Source organism: Castor canadensis, chromosome 6, assembly GCF_047511655.1.
Source record: "Castor canadensis chromosome 6, mCasCan1.hap1v2, whole genome shotgun sequence".
NCBI lineage: Eukaryota > Metazoa > Chordata > Mammalia > Rodentia > Castoridae > Castor > Castor canadensis.
The window spans coordinates 98,841,605-98,864,536 of record NC_133391.1 but is presented as its reverse complement, the minus strand read 5'-3'; the positions used below and the strand labels follow the sequence as shown (position 1 = coordinate 98,864,536).

General features: G+C 36.1%; 1 protein-coding gene across 12 annotated transcripts in view; it reads right to left on the bottom strand.

The window, feature by feature from the left end:
- Positions 1–22,932, bottom strand: part of Kiaa0825 (KIAA0825 ortholog) — a 420,702-nt gene that overhangs the window by 343,298 nt on the left and 54,472 nt on the right. For all 12 annotated transcript variants that reach the window (XR_012449106.1, XR_012449105.1, XM_074077071.1 and 9 more), the window contains one exon: positions 7,906–8,037. Coding sequence is in view for 10 of the 12 variants with exons in the window: in XM_074077071.1 (XP_073933172.1) it covers positions 7,906–8,036 (131 nt within the window). In the remaining 2 variants the exon portion in view is untranslated. The remainder of the gene's footprint in view (positions 1–7,905; positions 8,038–22,932) is intronic.

The following is a 22,932-nucleotide window of genomic DNA, read 5'->3' as shown; positions in this document are numbered from 1 at the left end:
CTATAGTTTTAGCACAATTACTAAAATCAGAATGTGGTCTCCCGCAAGGAAACTGTACAAACTAAAACTGGGGAGGGTGGGAGAGTGGGAAGTGGGTCTGCAGGTTCCTTAATTCTCCCCTAAGAGATGGTAAAATAAAAAGAGGCAAGCATTTATAATGGTGAGAATGGTGAGAACTCTGGGACCAGCATTTAGCCTACACCTCTATCTCCATTGATACAATTAATCAGAAAGCCAGGCAATAGGCTTGACCACAAGTTAGACACTCAGGTTTTAAGGTGGGACCTGCAGCAGACACTCTCACTGCTGCTGGGGGAGGGAAGACACTAGCAGCTCTGCTGGAAACAATTATGCCATAGCTGATAGTGCAACTTTTAAGAAACTATTACATAGATAAAACTCATAGGGATGGGAGGACACATGCATCTGTGTGTGTGTGTGTGTGTGTGTGTGTGTGTGTGTGTGTGTGTGCATAATAACAGAAAACCCACAAATAATATAAATGCTCATCTAGAGGAAAACTGTTACCAGGTATGGTGGTTCATCCCTGTAATCCCAGCTACTTGGGAGGCAGAGATTGGGAGGATCACAGTTCAAGACCAACCTGAGGGGGGAGAGGGTGGGGGAGGGGAGCAGGGGGGAGAAATGGCCCAAATAATGTAAGCACATGTGAATAAAAAAAAAAAATCAGAGGTTAAAAAAAAAAAAGACCAACCTGAGCAAAAAGCTACCAAGACCCCACCTCAGCAAATAAACTGGGCATGGTGGTCCATGTCTGTAATCCCAACTATGCAGGAGGCATAGGTAGAAGGATCATGATCAGACAATGACCCCAAGCCCTAATCAAAAAACAAAGTAAAAAAAAGGTCTAGAAGTGTGGCTTATATGGTAGAACATCTGCCTAGCAAACGTGAAGCCCTGAGTTCAACCCCCCCCGTACCACTACCAACACCACCACCACCAAAGAGGAAACTTGTCTAATAAGTGAAACTAGTATAGTATAGGAAGCAGTGTGCCCATACAAGTAACATTGAAAAGAACGAGGCAGAATTTTATAGATTTTAAAAACATATTAAGTAAACAAATCTAACCACAATATATACTTATTTGTGTAAAAATTGGAATATATATTTGTATGGAAAGTTATGTAATAATCAATCAAGATGTTTGCTCTGAAGAACAAGACTAAGAGGAGTAAGGAAACTTCCTCATCTCTGCCCTTCTCTGGTAGTTGAAGTTTTACTATGTGTATTACAACTGCAATAAAAAATACTTAGCATTTGAAGACAGCTTCTTCTATCATGTTCTACGCACCTAACTTCACAGTAATTTAAGATAAACTGAATATAAAAGAGGTTTAACAAATATGACTTCACATGTTACTATCTTCTGGCTTACTGTGTGTGCTAGGATGGTTCTGGGCAGTGGTAATACAGTGATGAACAAGTAAGTCTTTAAAGTAGAAATTCAAGAGAAGTCTATAGTAGGAAGTAAAGGCCAGCTTCCAGCCCTGCACTCCATTCCCATCCCGGTCCCATGGAAGCACATTCTTAGCAATGGTGTGAGTGTGATGGTTCATCTTATTTGTCAACATAACTGGACTACAAGATACTAGGAGATTGGCGAAGCACACTTCTGGGTATGTCTGGAAAGGCATTTCCAGAGACTACTGACATATCAGACAGCAACTGATGTGGAAAGAACCACCTGATATGGGTGATACCATCCAATAGGTTGGGAACCCAGATGGAAAAGGTGAAAGGAGGAGGAAGCCTGCCACACTTCCTTCTTCCTAAGTAGTGTATCTATTGCTACTGCTGTTGCCCTTGGACATCAGACTTCAGCTTCTTCAGCCTTTTGACACAGACTCAAACCAGTGAGTCTCCAGGGAGCCTCCAGGACTTCTGCCTCTGACTAGGGCTGCATCACAGATGCCCATTGTTCTGAGGGTTCCAGACTCTTGGACTGAGGTAGCTATTGGGTTCTCTGGCTCTCCAGTGTGTAGATAGTCATTGCTGGACTACCTAGATTCCAATTGTGTAAGCGAAATCAATAAATCCCAAATCAATAAATCCGTATCTCCATCTCTATATTTTTCCTGTTCCTGTAGATGAGGTGTTGACTTTGATGAGTCTCTCTCTGACAAGGCTCTCTTTCAGGGAAAAATCAACACAGTTGGGTTTAATACCAAGTCTGCACTCAGCATGAAAGATGAGCCAGCCACAATGGTCACACTTCTTACCAGGGCTGTTGTAGTACTTTCTCCCCTGCTGGGAGGTCTTCAATGGACTCATAGATTATTACCTCAGGACAAGGAGCTTATTTCCCAGTGTTCCACCTATTATTAGCTCAATTTCCATTTTAGGATTGGACTTTCAGTATCATTACATACTTTTGTTATCAGAACAGTTGGAAAATAGGAAGATATATACTTCTATTTCTTTATTTCCCATGGAAAAATAATTATAATATCTTTTAAATATCTTAAAACAATTCTTTATTGCTTTAAGCTGACTTGGTCTAGAGTAGGTAAAACTAACACACTTAAAAGAAAACTTTTAAAACTTGTCAAACATTTAAAATGCATACATTACTAGAAAAAAACCTCTTAACAATCATGTAACAGAGTTAATGGCCCCACTCTGTATCCCATCTTCCCACCTCCTACAGCAAAGGTTCAAAGGACGCACTAGACACGCACACAGGATGACAGACCATCACATCACCAATATTCAAACTGATGTTCTTAATAGGGACAAGAAATGATGAGGAGAGGACTGGGTCAATAGACCACCACGAGAGAGAGAGAAATGTGGCTTCTCTTCTTCTACTTACTACTACCTCTGCTTACAAGCACACCACACTTCATGTTTGAGAGCTTCAGTGGGAGGGCTGGAGAAAATTAGAGTGGGAAATAAGAAGGGGAACAGGGAAAGTTTAGGCTTCTAGGCCCAGGATGCTGTCTGACTGAGGAGGACAAGAGTGGTGGAAAGGGCCCAGCAAGAAGAAATTGGAAAGTGGATTGATGACAGATGAAAAAAGTGGTCCCCTTTTTTTCTTTCCATGTAGCCTGGTCTTGTTCAGTAGGATGGGAGAAGAGGTAGGGATTTTATTGGAATATTAAGTATAGAAATCCAGAACCAAAGTATAAACATAGGTGATGAAAAAAGGAGCAAATATTAATTTGTATCTTCTTGGTATGATTAAATAAGTGCCAAATGCCAGAAATAACAATTTATACTATAGCCTTTGAAATGACTTTCATTATATAAAACTGCCATGGCTATAAAATATATTCATATGAAAAATAAATAATAAAAAACAAAAGAGAAAAAAATGTGTATTTAATATGTTTGTGTATCCAGTAGCAGATTTATGATTCTGTCACAAGAAGTGCAAAGTTGGATTATTTAAGATTTCTTTGCTTACTTCCTCTCGACCTTTAAGCCATCATGTGAAAAACTCTAAATAAAAAAATTTTCATATGTAAGTGCAAATATTTAAGCATTACGTGAAAAATAAGTGAATCAAAGATTCACTTATTAACAGATTCACTTATTAATTATCCTCTTATTAATGAGCATGGTCAAATTGACAGAAATCATTTATCCAATATTCTCTTGCAATATCCCTCCTTTCCTCATAAGTCCTGGATTAAAACAAATATTTTTCCTAGTAGCACTTCCTGCTTTTTCTTTAGATTAAAATAAAAAAGTAGACATCTTATACGAGTACTAGGAAAACTTGCTTCCTGAGGTACCCACAGAGGTTGTCTGTAATTAGAAAACACAAAGTAAAATAAACTCTTAAATAATATCTGTCCAACTGAACATTGAGAACACAAAAATCATTCTATGTCATATTGTGGGCCTGAGACATTCTGTACCTCAATATCTTATTAAACTAATACACTCTAGTCAGCTCAAAAAATATTTCAGTGCTGTGTGTAACTTTCAGTTAGTTAGTTAACTGAGCTATGTGAATACAACATCCATAGTATCCTTCCATGGCAGGTTATTTACTGTCTTATTACCAATTTTGACATGTGTTCAGGGTAAATGATTCATCATCACTGCTTTCTATCATCAGAACTGCAAGTTGCCAGCTCTGACTTGAGCAGAAAGGAGAGTGTAACAGTGAATGTGGCGTTCTGAGAAGGACGGCTTCTTCTGGAGGGCCGGTTAAGGTTCTCTGACCTCTGGGCACACTGGTCCATTCTGGTAAACCACTACTTTGGGGAGATGAAAGACCCTGTGGCTCATAAAATTTGATGATATTAAGAAAAGAGAAGGAATTCGCACTTAAGATGTCAGGGTCACTGTAAGAAATACAGCTTTAAACATTCAATTGCAAGAAAAAATACTATATTTAAAAATGAATTGCTAATGTTTTCTTCCTTTAAAAGTATTGTAGAAAACCCATATCATACAGATGTTCATTACTTATTCAATGCACACCATTGGGAGATAAATAGAACTGTTAGAGTACAAGAATGCCAAGGGTAATTCAACTACTGCAGGGTATGCATGGCGTAACTGATTCGTCAGGACATACAATTTTCTAAGAGCTATTCTGTTAGGAGGCAATAAATGAGTGCATAAATGATTTACACTCTTTTGGGCCATTGTTATTATTCAGTGTTTTATTTTTAAAAATATATATACCCTATACTATTATGTTTATTCTCTAGGGTATAATAAAAACATAATTGAATTTGATGAAAAATAGACTTGATTCTAAATGTAGCATATGGCACATACAGCTACTCCCTTATTTTATCCCCTGTGAAGATCAATGGTCACTTGAGGTGGCACTGCTCTAGGTTTGTTTTAATATATGGGCAATAAAATATTTTTAATTTAAAAATTATAACCTCATGTTTTATTCTGTATTTTATTTTAATACTAACATCTGAATTTCAACCTAAATAATAATTTATGAATGCAAAATACAATATTTTAATCATTGCTTTATTTTCAAATATGATTTTTTATTGACCAAGTAGGGTAGAAAATTAAGTACAGATGGCTTAGCAAGTAAGAAAGAAAGCAATCTATAGCAAAACATCACGTCAGTGACTTCCTTTGCTTTGATGGAGCCTTTAGGCCATTGTGAAGAGAGTTTATCTTAAAAAAAAATTTCCACCAGGTTTGGTGGCTCAAACCTGTAATCTCACAACATGGGAGGTGGAGGTTGGGAGGATTGTGATTTGAGGCTAGCCTAGGCAAAAAGTGAGCAAGACCACATTTCAACAAACAAGCCAGGCATAATGGCATATGCTTGTAATCCCAGCTATGCAGGAGGCTTAAGTGGAAGGATCATAGTTTGAGGCCAGCCCTGGGCAAAAGTAACATTCTATCTGAAAAATAAATAAAAGCAAAAGGGGTTGAGAGTGTGGTTCAAGTAGTAGTAGAGTAACTGCCTAGCACACAGGAGGCCCCAAATGTTCAAACCCCAGTATTGCCAAAAAAAGAAAAAATATATATATAATCAGCTCTGCAATTTAGATAAATGACTTGATAAGCTATTTAAGTAAATACTATTTTCATTTAAAAATTCCCTTAGGCTAGTATATGTGTGTGTATAACATAAAAGTACATAAATAATATTTCACAGTTATTTTATATTTATATGTAATATCAAATATACACTCTCAACAGTATAGTTAAGTCATACATACATTATGCTATCTTTAAAACACATCTAAATATATACATACTATAAGAGCAAATACAAATTAAAAATAGGAAGTTTAATTCTCCCTGTTAAAATTAAAGGAAAAAGATTTCCCTCCTCTGTTTTTTCATAAAGCATATGCTTAGAAAACTTAATTGCAAGCATGCTTTCATCTTTTTGACATGCATCCCTTGGAAGACTAGCTATGCCTTTTGTCAGCTCTGAGACCCAGAAGTGTCCTTTTCAAGAACCTCTAAGCTATGGTCTTGAAATGTAAATACCAGTAGACATAGCTCCCCCACCTTCCAGTTTCTGTAGGAGATTTAAGAGCCTAACTACCCTGTTGGGCACCCTGTTCCAACTCACAAAACTACCTCCTCTCACAGCATTTGTTTCTCCTCTTAGGTGGTGGTCTCCCCAACTACTGCGGTAAAGTTAGGATGAACAATGTGCGTTGTCAAGTCTTCTTGGTTGATCACAAGTGATTCTTTTAACTTGCTAGCATGTGTGCAATGGATTGTGTCTGTTTGGCTGTAAGAGGGTAAGATTACTTTCTGTCTTTGTAACCTTTTAGAGGACTGCCTGTAATATATTCTGGTGTAATGCTTAATCAAAAAAAATAACTTGTTTTCCTTTTCTACTAATTTCATGGAGATAATTCTGAGAAAGGAGAAGATTTTGTTTTTAATTATAACTCCCCAACGAGATGCTAACTTTTGAATGTATTCATGCACATTTTTATGTTGACAAAGATTCAACTATATTCTGTAAACCAGAAGGAAACTATCATAGGAACATTTCATTTGCTTGGATCACATTCATTGAACCAATTAAAGTGTACCTTAAAATTTAAAGAAGGAAATACTACATTTTAAATAATGAAATGCATCATTACACAATAGAATTTTTTCTTTACAGTAGGAACTTAGGGCTTTGCGGTTGCCAGGTAGACACTCTACCGCTTGAGCCATACCTCCAGTCCCTTTTGCTCTGGTTATTTTGGAGATGGGGTCTCATGAACTATTTGACCAGGCTGGCTTCTAACTGATCTCCTGACTCAGCTACATTACCAGCATGAGCCACCAGTGCCCCAGCTGCCACAGAAATTTTTATTGTGGTTTGCACATTCATAGCCCACGTCTGGTAAATTACAACTTTGACCAAAATGGTTGAACTAAGTGAAGTGCCTGGTTCCAGGGTGAACAAATACATATGAAGGCAAAGGCCATTATATCAAAGAAGAGCATGTGTTGGAAAACGCCTTGCTGCCCATTTCCCTCAGTATTTGGTAGCATGATTCTTGGGGTAGGTGATGAAGTCTAATCTGGCCTACAAACTTTCCATGGAGTCCTGAGCCTCTTATTCTAAGTGAGATGAAGACTTAAAATGACATATAACATGCAAAATAAGTTTCTTTTCCTTTTTTCAAAATAAGTTTTCTTTTTTTAACGGTACTGCATTTGAACTAAGGGCCACATGCTAGCTAGGCAGGCACTCTACCACTTGAGCCACTCCACCAGTGCTTTTTGGTGTTGGGTATTTTCAAGATAGGGTCTTGGAAACTATTTGCCAGGTCTGGCCTCAAACTGTGATCCTCCTGATCTCTGCCTCCCTAGGATTATATGAGTTAGCCACCAGTCCAATGCTCATCTAATTTTTTTTTTTGAGATAGAGTCTTGTGGGCCACCTGCCTCCACCTCCTAAGTGCTGGAATTACAGGCATGCATCACTAGGTCTGGCTTCAAAATACTATTTTATAATGTTCTATTTATAGCAACTCAGTAACTGCAACCTTATACTACCATTTTATTTTAATACTTAATTTCAAAATTTTAATTTCTGTGGGGGATGGTCTCAAACCTACCAAGTAAGTGTGAAAGCTGAGTTCAAACCTCAGTACTGCCCCCTCAAATGCTTATCTTTATACGTAGTAATGAAAATCCAACACATCAATATTTCAAACATTAAATCATTAATAGTGACTTAATAAATTCTAATTTGCCTATTTGATAATAGTGCTTATATTTCCAATCTTATTAAAAGCAATAACTAGATATAGACAACTGTGCTAAATTTTGCGAAGGGGAGTCTAATCATTGTTTTTCAAGAATGTTAATGATAATTAAAACTGAAAATTATATAAGAGAAGAAACGTTAAAATCAGACTAGATAAATTTTATGTACACAGAACGTGAAAACAATTTATTTTAAATAATTAGCAATATTTACCTTTTAGCATTTTGCTCCATCTGGTCATCAATATCGCTAAAGATCTGCTTAAACTCCAAGTCTCCAGGAAATGAGTTTAACAAACATTGCAAGTCAAAAGAATTATGGGGATATTCATCTATCCAATCCATCCTGAGGAAGAGAAATAATAAAACATGTCAGTTCTTCCAAAATGGGGAGAAAAAAAAGAAACCCATCTCAAGTTATGACAACCAAAAATAATAATTCCCATTTAAAAGCACAACGAAGCTGGTGGAGTGGCTCAAGTGGTAGAGTGCCTGCCTAGCAAGTGTGAGGCCCTGAATTTAAATTCCAGTCCCACCAAAAAGGGGATAAAACTATACAATGAAATATAGGAGTGGGAGAAATAGTGTATTAAGCCAGGAGGAGTTTTTGTTAGTTAAATGCCATGAGGTGTGACCTAATTTTCACACTTCTCTGTGGTTTGATAGCTGAAAAAAACACCAGCCATCAGAGAGCACTATAATATCCTGCTGCTTCTCACTGTAAACCAGAGCTGCAGAGGAAACCACAGTAACCAGAAACTACTGTAAATAAGGACAGATGTGGCTAGAACACAACACCTTCCTCTAGCCTTGTCAATAAACTGTCCTGGAAATTGTAGCCTCAAACTTTTAAAAGACTCATCCCTCTTGCCCTATTTATATGATGTCCCACCAGCATTGCTTTGACAAGTGCAGCACCTGCTACTCCGTCACCATTCATTCATTCTATTGAATAATTGATAGACAATAGATACGGCTGTTGGGGCTGGGGTACAGCTGAAACAAGTTAAATTCCCTGCCTTCATGGAGGGAATTTATTCTGGTGGGGAAGATAGATTTATAAACGTACATTTTATAAAAGATGACAGGGCGAGAAGTGTTATAAAGAAAAGTGAAGTAGTGCAATCGGCTAGACTAAAAGTGAGAGTTGGGGAAAGGTGTGAGCTATTTTATTGAGGAATGTCAGGGAAGGTCTCTAAGGAAGTAGCATTTGAGTAGAGGAAAGAAGTAAAGAAGCTGTAGGACAGAGGTGGGAAACACAAATTAGCTTTTTCATTACTTTGGTTAAGAAGTTAACTCTATTACATCTGCTCCTGTTTCTCTGATGAGAAATAGTCACAGGACCCTACCTAGCTGTAAGGCTAAGAAACGCTGTTATTGGCTGTGCATACAATTCCAGGAAAACTGCACACTGTGGATGGTGTTATTGTTTGGAGTTAAATGTTCCCCCAAAAGCACATATGCTAAAGTTGATAGACTGGTGATACTAGGAGGAAGGGTGCAATCTTTGGGAGGTGGGGCCTAGTGGAAGTTAAGTCAAGCCATCGGGGCATGACATTAAGAAGGAATATTGGGACCAAGAAGCCAGCTAAGCATGGACTGAAACCATGAGCCAAGGTAAACTCCTTATAAGTTGTTTATCCCAAGTATCCTGTCATAGAGATGGGAAGCTGACTAACACAGATGGAGAAATCTCTGGAAAGCAGCTTGTCTTTCAGTCATTGTCATTCATTTGGTTAATTTCAATTCGTTGCTTTCATGTTATCTATTTGCTTCAAATTTCTAAATAATTCTTGATTGTCCATTCTTATTTATCAATAAGACAAGATTAATACAAAATAGGACACTTTGTTCTGCTAAGCACTTTGAATTAAAGAAAACTGGAAGCCCTTAGAAGCTGCCTTAGAATTGGGGACTCTCTGACCTTCTGTTGTTTCTAAACATAGGTAGCCACTTTCTCTGGGGTTCTCTTATCTGACTGAAGGAAGCTCTTCCAAAAGAAATGCAACTGTCTTGGATCTCCTTCCTGAAATCTCATTAAGCAAGGAAAATAAAACTCATATATGCAGGAAAGAAGAATGAGGAATGTCACTACACCTAAGCTGCCTTTGCCTTCAGTCCCACTCGACGTTCAAAGAAAATCATTTACAGACTGTTGCTTGTTCTGTCCCACTCACTTCCCTTAATATTACCTGCATTCCCCCATGTCTCTCTTCTCTATGAGAGATTGTATAAACTTCTGAACTTCATTGAGCTATTGGGTACTAAACCTTTCTGTGAAGTCTCTAGGCAAGTTAGTAAATCTCTATGCTTTTTCTCCTGTTAATCTGTCTATTACTAGTTTATTCCAGTGACCTAAAAGATTGGAACCTTCAAAGAGGAAGGAAAAAATTCCCCTTACCCCCAGATTAGTCAGGGTTTTCTCACCACTACAAATGTCATTTTACCCCAATGGTCATTCCCTCCAGGGAAGGAAGGTTTTCAAACACTGTGAATGGATGGTGTGTACCTATGGGCCAGCCTCCTTTTACAATTTGTGCAAGAGACGCACTAATAGAGCAAGTACATAGCTGATGATTTTCACAAGTGATATACCTAGAATGGAATGATTTTAGCTTTTTTCACTTTGGGGTACATCTACCTCTTCATTCCCTCTCAGGCTGATGTGAGGTCTAGAAGTAACTTAGTCTCTGTTTTTTTTTCACACTCTGGTCAACACCCATACTATGTGTCCTAACCTCTAGATTTTCAGTTTTGTTTAGATTTTCAAGGAGGCAACTGTTATACAACAATGAGAGGAAGGCGCACACTTCCTCAAAATACTCAACAATATTTCTTGCTCCTAATCTCCTTGATGGACACCTTACAGCTTCATCGCTCCTGCCATTTTGTCTGTAAAGTTGACATTATTCTACAGAATGGTTTTTACTCCTAGAGCAACTTCTTCTTTTGCATATTGTAGACTGTGGTTTTCATGCCTCTGGTGTCTTCATTGCTTTGAGCCTCTCCACTTTCTATTTCTCAGAAATATTCCAGTGGTACCTCCTATTTCTTCCAGTGCTATTTTTTTATTTTTATCATATTATTGTTGTACTGGGGTAACATTGTGACATTTACAAAAGTTCTTACAATATATCATAGTTGAATTCACTCCTCCATCATTCTCCTTTATTCCCCCTCCCAACTTCCTAGAATAGTTTCAGTGGGTTTCATTTCTCCATTTTCATACATGAGTACATAGTATTTCCACCATATTCACCTCCAACACTCTCAGTGCTACTTTTCTATAGGCTTTTACTGCTTACATTTCAATAGAATTTCAGGGGAGAGGAAAAAGTAAATACATGTACTTTGTCCTTTGTCGTCAGAATTTTCTGTCTTTCCGTTTGCCATACTAAGGCAAATATACAAAAAATTATGAGACATTAAACATTTAAAACTTGTGTCTACAGCACAGCAAAAACAAAACTCCTTAGTGCTATAAAGTCTTAGTGCTATAAATAGGTGTGGGGTGAAATGAATACCTTGGCTCTTTTGGGGGGTTAACCTGAAATATGAGAACCCTTAGAATTATTAGGCCTCTGACTTATAATTCTGGTTACAGTAAGAGCCATTCTTAGACTAAATATGCATGTGTGTGTATATATATACATACATATATATATACACACACATATACACAAAGGTATATATGTATACATACACATATGCATATAAAGGTGTATATGTATATATATATATGAATGTACACTTTCATTCATATTTTCTATAGCTGCATTTTTTTTTTAAAGGAATCCACTTATAAACCTATTGTTGAGTGATAGAGGACATCCTAGCATTTGTGTGATTTTACTGTGACAGAACATGAAAATACAAAGGACACATAATAACTAGCCATGTAGTAAATGAGTCTTACCCTACTTATTACAACACTCAGTCCTGGATATTAATGATTAAGCAGAATAGTTTAAGTACATTGTAGGAAAATATAAATTTTGAATTTTTGTTTTCAAATTCCTCTCAAAATATATATAGTCAAACATATGTATTACATCTATAATTAACTAAAAAACTCTGAAAGAGTACTGAGTTGTACAGACTATTAGGGTGGAGCTATTACCACTTTAGAAACTAATCTTCTATTACTTCCCATTTTAGAGAAAGACTGGTAATTAATCTTCTTCATCTGACATTTCTAAAGGACTGCAGTATGAAGACAATGTGATGTAGGAAATAAGTATTAACAGATACATTAGGAGTTTTACCGATTTCTAAAAATCTATTATAGAAATCCTGCAAATCATAGCTTGTTCAATATACTTCAAATTCAGCAGTGTCTAAAAAATTCTCTTTACTCACCAGTAAAATGAATGAAGTAATATTTCTATTCTATTCCTTTATACTATCTGTTTTCTTACAGTGGAAGGAGGAAGAGAACAAAAGAAAGCTCCTTCTCATCTTAAATTATTAATTTACTATCCTTATATCCTATAATGAAATTGCCAAGAATTTTTCATAGGTCCTTCAAAGAAATAGTTGGGTTAAAGCTTTTTTTCTTCAGAGATTTTATTTTAAGGGAAAATAGCCAACTAAAACATTGTAATATAAAAGCTTAGCTCAAAGCTGGGCATGGTAGTGGCTTCTGATTGTAATCCCAACATTTGGGAGGCTAAAGCAGGAGAATGGTAAGTTTCAGGCCAGTCTGGGTTTCTCAGTGAGAAAATGTTTCAAACAAACAACTACAACAAAACAAAACAAACAAAAACAAGTTTAGGGCATGGCAAGGTTTGTCATTTATAAACTCAATTAGTTCTAAATACATACTAAGTATGGATTTGTCATTTTAAAATGTCAAAAATCTCATACGTATGTTTGGTTTTTTTTTTTTTTTTTTTTTTTTGTGGGACTGGGGTTTGAATTCAGGGCTTCATGCTTGCAAAGCAAGCACTCTACTGCTTGAGTCACACCTCCAGATCATTTTTCTCTGGTTGGTTTGGAGATGCAGGTCCCAGGAAGTATTTACCAGTGCTTGCCTCAAACCTGGATCCTTCAAATCTCAGTCTCCCAAGTAGCTAGGATCACAGACATGAGATACCAGCATCCAGCTCATGCATTTGTATTACGCTGCTCAAAATCTTTTTAAATGAATGCTGCAATTTCTCATTTGAAAATAAATACTTATGCACTCTGCCATAATAGATGTTAATTTTAAAAAACTCAAAATGACACTAAAAGAAAAAAAAAACCTATAAGCTATTATAGAAAACTCTCTGTCAATCAGAAGTTATACTTCTTCAAGGTACCAATATCTCAATACTAATGTACAACAATTGTTTTGCAATCTTCTTACCTTCCTAGTTAGATCAACAAGTTACACCTATTATTATGATAGCTATTTCTAAATCCAATGGCCAAAATGACTAATAATGAATTGCTTCTGTATTTGCAGTTCATCTTCTCAGATGATGAAGCATTTAAAAACTGTGGCAAGAAAATAAAATTTCACTTTCTTAATGAAACTTATTTGGCTGAGGGTTTCTGTAAAGAACTCAACATTAGTAAACATTTTTTGGAGCCAGTTTCTCTGTAATAAATCAAGTTATATGTTAACACTGCCTATCTCCAGTGTCAATAAGACTCATTAATTCAGATTCTACAAATTTGCAACTAAATTACATATAGAAGTTATCTTAGACATAGTAGCAAAATGACAATAATAAGTTCTTCATGTATCTACTGTCTACAAGGTACTTTATATCATTAAAAGCCTCATAATAATTTTACAAAATAGCTGCTATCCTCATTTATTCAGAAGTGAAATTGGGCTGGAAGAGATGAGCCAATATGTACATGCTGTCTAGCTACCAAATGTTAGGACTAAGATTTGAGCTAAAATCTGTTTGGCTTTAAAACTTGAGGTACTGTTCTCTTAAGAAATGAGTCACTTTTAACACTTATAAATCATAGTTTTGTGGAAATTATACTAACCAAGGTACTTACATGGTTATCCCTGGATATTGGGACTATGATTTTTATTTTCTTTACAGTTCGAAGTTTGCTATGGCTTTACAATAAATACTTAGCATTTTATATATAATCAGAAAAATACTCTCAGGGAGTTTATAATCTTTAATTTACATTTTCTGTCTTTATTTAAAACATCTTCCACACTTCTTTTTTGCCAATTGGTGTTTACCAATTCTTTAGAAATCTAATTTAAAACTTATACAATTCCAAAATATCCCTTGACTACCTATGACCATTTCCCCAAACTTTTTGTATTATTATCAGTATTGTCAAAAGAAAATCACTTATTTTGTAATATTTTGATATTGAATTTTCATCTATGTCCTTCATTGAAATCAGTTCTAGAGTGGAAAAATAACGAACATTGTTTAGCATTCAGATGAGGTTGGAGATCATAATTTGGATTTCCCATTTACATGGTTGTGTGATTGTTTTCTATCTAATCTCAGTATGGAAAATAGTCAATAATCCTTTGACTACATCAAAGGAATGTCATTTGATAATAATAATAGTATATGAATGACGATAGTTCAGAGTTTTCATGTGATCTGCCTAAATCTGTGATGCTTCCCATGTGTATGCCAAGGTTAAAAGGCGATGACAGAGAGGAGAAGCAAGGGTCATCTTAAGGCAGCAAGTTTAAGATGCTTTGTGATAGGATAAGGACAAACCTGCCCAGCAAAATAGAGCTAATAAGGTGGCTATGTGTGGGGTACACATCAGTAATCCTAGCTATGCAGGAGTTGGAGGTAGAAGGCTCTCAGCTGGTCAGAGCACAGCCTTGGGCAAAGAAGAAGTACTTATCTGAAAAGTAAATTAAAGCAAAAAGTGATAGGGGCATGGCTTAAGTGGTACAGCACTTGCCAATAAACATAGGCTTTGAGCTCAAACTCTAGTACCACTTGAAAAAAAAGAAGAAGTAATAAAAGAAGAACTAACAAGGTAAAAAAGAAAATATGCCCAAGTGAATAGGGATGCAAAGGACCAACAAGAGAAATACAGAGAAGGTAGACTGCAGGAGTTGATGCTAACATTTGAGGGAAGTTTTTGCATTAGGATGGCAGTAATTCAGTGTGCACTAATATGGGCCCAGGGCCCAGGCACCAAACAAAAGTAAAAGGGAACTATGATCTCAACAACAGATGTTGCTTTTAAATGTTCATTTCTATGGTTCTGACAAATTTTCTTTAAGATTAAAAAAGCAGTGCTTAATATTTCAAACAAGTATCAATAGCCAATCTAATATTAATTATTGCCTTTAAAAATGATTAAATAGTTATGGTTTAAGGATTATATCTAAACTATACATCTGTAGAACACATTTTAGACTGGGAAAAATTGTAACATTGAGTCATAAATTCCCCAAAACAGTGACTATAGGAAAATATGAACATATTATAAACACTGCCAGAAAACATTACAATTGAGCAATTTAAAAATACTTTGTCCACAAAAATCATTCTGGAATCTCGCTTATCCTTTGCCATATTGCAACATAATAAATACCTCTCTTTTCTACAGTCTTTTTCTTTATTTAAACTCACATAAGGGGAGAATCCTTATTTTCATTTTGTTTCTTAAATAAACTTTAGAGTACCACTCTTCTTATGGCATACCAATATGTGCTTAAAAAGGAGTGAAAGAAGGAAGAATCCACACTGACATTGAGTAAGAAAAGGAGGAACATTAAGATTATGTAATTTCTTTTCTGTGGAAAAGCCCAGTGAGGAGGTTCATGCGTCTTCCCAGATCTGTGGACAAAGTGAAATTAATGGGTCCACTGGCTTTGGTTCCCATGAAGTCTTTGTGTTCAAAACACTGCCGATGAGCATGATAGTGGTGCAATGACTAATTAAAAATAACCATGTTCCATATACAACGGAACAAGTTTCAAATGTGCTATAATAAAACACATAACTCTGTATATCACTGAACCAGGAATCAGTAGATTTCAGTCCGTATCCTGTTCTGCTAATGTATATGTTACCTGGGGTAAATTGCTTAGTCTCTGGAGGAGGGAGCTCATGCTCCTTATTTCTAGAGTGAAGTGGATAGATTATTGGGCTCTAGGTTTCTTCCAGTTATAAATCTGTTGTATTCTATATGGAATGGTAGGAGACAGACACATTTCTGAGTGCCCTAAATCAGTTCTTTCAATGGTCCTGAGTATTGTGTTCATTATACCACCATGTTTCACTTGGACTCTCAGAATTTTTTTTTTTTAATCAGAATCTCACTATGTTGCCAGGCTGGCCTTGAACTGCTGGGCTCAAGTGCTTCTCCTGACTTACCTCTTGAGTAGCTGGGACTCCAGGGATATACCACCCTACCTGGCTACAGAGCCATTTTAAATTCTTTTCCCTTCTCCAAACCTGACACATAGAAAGCTGAAGTAGAATTCATAGCTTGGCAAGAAATGTGAAGCAGCAAGATATTCTTATAGACAGCTTTCTTATATAATCATACCACTTGATGAGCTAAAATATTCTAGCCCTTTTGCCTGAGCTGCTCCAAACTGGCAGACTCTTCACTCAACAAAAGGTGTCTGAGTCCACCTGGCTTTTTGTATGCCTGTATAAGAAAAACAGGGACATTAGAAATCATACTTGCACAAGCCATCTCATAGTCTTGACTTATTATACTTTGTATCATTTCTATCATTTATGTTTTTCTTTGTATTGTTGGTAGGTTTGTGTTGGTTAGACAGAATTAGTAAATTAAAATAAACTCTTAATGAGATTGCCATTCTTAAATCTGGACCAGCCTCTTCTGGACTGGTTTACTTTTACTTTTGCATCCATATATTATCACAAAGTATACTTCCTACAAAGCCCTTCTAGAATTATATAATCATAACTTAATATTTACTAAATCTTGAAACTTTTATGTAGTTCACTGAACTCATTTATTAAGATATGGATTAAAGTTATGATAATGAAATAATAATAATGCTAACAGCTAACTTATATAGCACTCATGGGTGAAGCATTGTTCTAGTATTTTATATATATGAACTCGTTTAACTTTTAACATAATCCTATGAGAAAGGTACCATTATAATCTCCATATTAGAGATGTGGAAAATGAGGAATAGAAAGGTTCCGGACTTGCTCAAAGTCATTCATATAGGAAGCAGGGAGCTGGGATTCAGATTACTTCGAAGGTTGCTTTTGAATCACAATGCTATACACTACCTCTCCATATAGGCACACTTAAATATTTTACCTCTCATATATGTTGATTTGTTTTCTGTCACATATATTTGACAGCTTTCCACAGAACCACAATAAATATCTTTTATAACAAAACCTATATAATTGCAAAAAATCAAACAAAAACAAAAATACTTTTTAAAGGCTAGATATTCCTTTGTGATCTTACAGAATTGTCACAAGTTTCTGTGTTTTTATTAATTAGTCAGAGTTGAAATTATGTTTTAACCTCTCCAAAAGATTGAAAAAAAGATTCAAATGGCTCTCAATTTGTTGATAGTCATTTAAAACACCTTATCTATACAGAATAGTTTTGTATTAGGAAACAAAGAAATCATTCCATTCCAATTATTTTCCCAACTCTTACCCATTTATTAAGGTTTTCTTCATAGACTGCTATGCTTTCTGTTAATTATGGATGTTCTGATTATAATAATTATCTGATCTAAAGTATCAATATAAATCTGGTAGGTATTCACATTAACATACTACAGCTATTAAAAGTCATCTTTTCAAAAGACATGATACTTCATTCTCTTTCTCTATTAATGATTTATATATGTGTGTATGAAGTAGAAATTGACAGGATCAGTCAGAATACACTAGTGTAGCTTGACAAGCAAACAGAATTAATTGTCATATGATTTATTCACCAAATCTGACATTGCTTTATTTTTCAGTGCACATCTTTTTCTAGAAAATATTTTCATCTTAATAACTCTTTATAATCATTAATATGCTACTTTACCTATCTCTGGTTTTAAAAGAATAGTGAAACCAAGATAATGTGAAAAAAATTTTAATTTTATCATCCTTTTATAACTTAGCACTCATACATTTCACATATGATTTCTAAGTCATAAAATTATTATATGTTTTCAGATGAGAACAAATAATGTCACCAGTCATGGGATTAATGATTAACTAATGAATTTTTAAGTACAGTAAAATCATTAATTTAGAAAAGCATATCAGCATTAATAGAAACTTAAAAGTTATGGAGCATTTTTTAAAAGGAAGTTATACTATGTATTAACTGCAAATAATAATAAACATTGCTTATGTGATGTCAATTACATTTTAAGGAATTCTCTTTTAATAATTGGACAACAATGGCTTGAACTTAGGAATACTTTGTATTAAAATGGGTATTTCTAAAGGACTTAGATTCTTAAAGTATATTTTAAGGATTTAAGAATCTCTCCTAAAATATTAATAGTATAAATTAGCTAGTCATTTAGAATGGTAATATTAAAATACTTAATATTAACATAAATTAGCTTACCATTAATTTGATGAAATAATGCTACCCATTGTAATATTCTTGCATGACTTCCAAGGGTTTGTCCAAGAATTATCTCTAGTTTTGTCTCATCAGTATTCCATTCAACTGATTGTAAATGTGCTCACAGTTCTTGCTTGTTAGAAACCAACAAGACCTCTGCATCTCCCCTCTTTTCTTTCATACCCCAGTTTCTTAAAATAGCAGTTGGTATTTTACAATCCTGTATTTTTATCACTTCTCAACCCAGAGCAATCTGGTTTCTGCCTCTACCCTTATAATGAAACTGACAAAATATTTTTCAGTTCCTATCGTACATAGTCTCTTTGTACTACATGGTACTGATAGCTACTCTTCCTTGAAATTGTCTCCTCTCTTGACAATCTTCCTAATTATTATGTCTTCCTAGTTCTCTTCTTATCTCTCATTTGTTCACAGCCTCTTGGTAGGAGACATCACTTTGGGTAGCTGGCCACCTCATAACATTTCTTTTTTTTAGCTGTTACATAACATGCAAGATATAAAGTGGGGTTCCATATCTGTGTCACAGCACATAGCTTTCCTACTCATAATCAACTGTCTTGAGGTTAGACCATCAGAGGCATGCTAAATGAATTTTGAAGTTTGGGATGAAGGCAGGGACAGAAGACAAGCAATCAATTCCAGCTTCCTAAGAGAAGGAACATGGATTTTGTCGATTAAGGCCCATGGACTGACTTCTTACATAGTTTTCTTTTGGTTCTGTGAGATATCCAAAATAAATTTTTCCCCCTGCTCCATTGCCCAACAGTCACTTTTTTTTTTCTTAACCAAAGTGTCTTTTATTAAACTAATAAACATTTTGATTGCCTCCTCTCCCATCCTGCCATTAAACACTGATATTCACCACAGATATTGTCTCTAGAACTATAATGAACTTCAGGGCATGTTACCCCAGAATATTCCTTAGCCCTTGAGAAAACAGCTAAAGCAGAAAGACTTCTCAGACCTTCCTCCTTACCTTTTGCCCTGAAGCAGTCGATAAAAGAATTCTCTAATATTTTTCTAAAGTAGTCATAAGACCCTTATTGCTGAGGTGTCCTCCTTGTACCAGGAAGAAGGGAAAGTGCTGTCTGAGGACACAGAGAAGAATCTGAACAAACAGGCCTTGCCAAGTTCTCTTGGTTTATTGCAACTGGGTCATATTCATTCATCATCCAATTATATGTCTGGGTAGCTCTCATAAAAACTGTAAGTGTCCCTGTTTCTTTGGATCTTTACTTCAGAAGGCTCCTGTGTTATGTACAACTTGTATTATAAAAATTTGTATGTTTCCCTATTATTAGCTTATTTAATAGGGGCCTCAGCCACGAATATAAAATAAAATCACTTCCCCCACATACATTCTATTTTAAACCTTTCAACTGAGCATTTTTCATGCAAATTACTTTACTTATTTTACCAAAATTTATTTTGTTTCTTCTTTTTTTTTTTCTTTTTTTTTTTGGTGATACTGGGGTTTGAACTCATGGCCTTGCACTTGCTAGGCAAAAGCTTGTTTTTTCTTACAAGTTTTATTTTCTTTAATATTTGTTTTAGTTTTATTCATTGGATTTACTGCTCAGACTTCACAAAATCTCTTCTTATTGGTTCTCATTGTATAGAATTCCTGGATTTCTTTATTCCATTTTTTATGACACTTTCTTCTCTTCCTATTCACTTCATGCTGAAGTTGATGGTCATCTTTTTACTCTTATTATTTTGTGATGCTTTCACAAAATAACCTCTTTCATCTATCACCACTATGCTGGAAATCCATGTCTATATCTCTATCTCTACTCATCCCTCCAATCCCCCACCCCCACATATTTCCAAGCACTTAACAACAATTACACATGTCCAAAACTTTGTTCAAAATCTTTTCCTTAAACTGGCTTCTCTTTCTACATTATAGGTTAACCACCTATCCAATCTCTCTATCTTTTGCCCTTATATCTTAAAAATCAAGTACGGATTATTTTTTGTAGGACCTGCCAGCTAAGAATCCTTTTTACATTTCTAATATGTTGTAAAAATAAAAAACAAGTCACACACTGGTGGCTCCCACTTGTAATCATAACTACTTGGGAGGCTGAGATGGGGAGGATCATGGTTTGAGGGCAGCCCTAGAAAAGAGTTCTGGAGATTTCATCTCAACCAATGGCTTTGTATGGTGGCAAGCAACCATCCCAGTTGCTTGGGAGGCTGAAATCGGGAGGATCATAGTTCCAGGCCAGTTCCAGCAAGGGACTTTTTTTTTTTTTTTTCCAATTGAGACCCATCTCAGTGGGAAAAAGCTGGGCATGATGGTTTGTGGCTATCAGCCTAGTGATGTCAGGAAGTATAAAACAGGAGGACTGCAGTCCAGGTTGGCCTGGCCAAAATGCGAGACCCTAGCTCCAAAACAATTATAGCAAAAAGGGCTGGAGGCATGGCTCAAGTAGTAGATCACCTGTGTTGCAAGTGTGAAGCCCTGAGTTCAAATCCCGGTACCATGAAAAATGAAATGAATAAATGAATAAATAAATAAAAACAAACAAAAAGGAATACATTTCACAGGTCATACGTGATTCACATATCCTAAAATATTTACAATCTCAGTCCTTTTTTTATTGTTTTATTATTCATATGTGCATACAATGCTTGGGTCATTTCTCCCCCCTGCCCCCACCCCCTCCCTTACCACCCACAACACTCCCTCCTTCTCCCCCCACCCCCTCAATACCCGGCAGAAATTATTTTGCCCTTATCTCTAATTTTGTTGAAGAGAGAGTATAGCATTAATAGGAAGGAACAAGGGTTTTTGCTAGTTGAGATAAGGATAGCTATACAGGGAGTTGACTCACATTAATTTCCTGTGCGTGTGTGTTACCTTCTAGGTTAATTCTTTTTGCTCTAACCTTTTCTCTTGTTCCTGGTCCCCTTTTCCTATTGGTCTCAGTTGCTTTTAAGGTATCTGCTTTAGTTTCTCTGCATTAAGGGCAACATATGCTAGCTAATTTTTTAGGTGTCTTACCTATCCTCACCCCTCCCTTGTGTGCTCTCGCTTTTATCATGTGCTCAAAGTCCAACTCCTTGTTGTGTTTGCCCTTGATCTAATGTCCACATAAGAGGGAGAACATACGATTTTTGGTCTCTTGGGCCAGGCTAACCTCACTCAGAATGATGTTCTCCAATTCCATCCATTTACCAGCGAATGATAACATTTCGTTCTTCTTCATGGCTGCATAAAATTCCATTGTGTATAGATACCACATTTTCTTGATCCATTCATCAGTAGTGGGGCATCTTGGCTGATTCCATAACTTGGCTATTGTGAATAGTGCCACAATAAACATGGGTATGCAGATGCCTCTGGAGTAACCTGTGTCACAGTCTTTTGGGTATATCCCCAAGAGTGGTATTGCTTGATCAAATGATAGATCAATGTTTAGCTTTTTTTTTTTTTTTCATTTTTCTTTTATTATTCATATGTGCATACAAGGCTTGGTTTATTTCTCCCCCCTGCCCCCACCCCCTCCCTTACCACCCACTCCACCCCCTCCCGCTCCCCCCCTCAATACCCAGCAGAAACTATTTTGCCCTTATCTCTAATTTTGTTGTAGAGAGAGTATAAGCAATAATAGGAAGGAACAAGGGGTTTTGCTGGTTGAGATAAAGATAGCTATACAGGGCATTGACTCACATTGATTTCCTGTGCGTGGGTGTTACCTTCTAGGTTAATTCTTTGATGTTTAGCTTTTTAAATAGCCTCCAAATTTTTTTCCACAGTAGTTGTACTAGTTTACATTCCCACCAACAGTGTAAGAGGGTTCCTTTTTCCCCACATCCTCGCCAACACCTGTTGTTGGTGGTGTTGCTGATGATGGCTATTCTAACAGGGGTGAGGTGGAATCTTAGTGTGGTTTTAATTTGCATTTCCTTTATTGCTAGAGATGGTGAGCATTTTTTCATGTGTTATTTGGCCATTTGAATTTCTTCTTTTGAGAAAGTTCTGTTTAGTTCACTTGCCCATTTCTTTATTGGTTCATTACTTTTGGGAGAATTTAGTTTTTTAAGTTTCCTGTATATTCTGGTTATCAGTCCTTTGTCTGATGTGTAGCTGGCAAATATTTTCTCCCACTCTGTGGGTGTTCTCTTCAATTTAGAGACCATTTCTTTTGATGAACAGAAGCTTTTTAGTTTTATGAGGTCCCATTTATCTATGCTATACTATCTTAGTCCTTTATAACAGAAAAAGTTTGCCAAGACCTGTCTTAAATGGTCACTAAATGCTCTCAAATTTAACTTGTCCCTCTGTCCACTACTAAAATCCAAAATCTAGACATTACTTTTTTTTGCTGAAAAAGATGGAAAAACCTCCTATCTGGAGTCCCAGACTCATATTTACTTGCAGTTTGCTTTCCTCCCTCTTTCTGTTACAGAGTGCTAGAAACCTTTGGTATTTCCAAGTAATAGAAATGGCTTTCATTATTCATGCCAACTTTCTGCCAATGGGGTGATTCTTGCTGTATCCCTGGAGGGCTTCAGGATGGGAACTAGTCACTACAGGAACCAACCATCTGAGTAGTGGGTTGGAACTTTCAGCAACTCCTCTTCGCCCATGTACCCAACCTTCAAGCAGGGGAGAGGGGTTTGAAATTGCTTCCCGTCACCAATGGCCAATTACTTAATCAATTATTCTTACATAATTAGTAAAAAA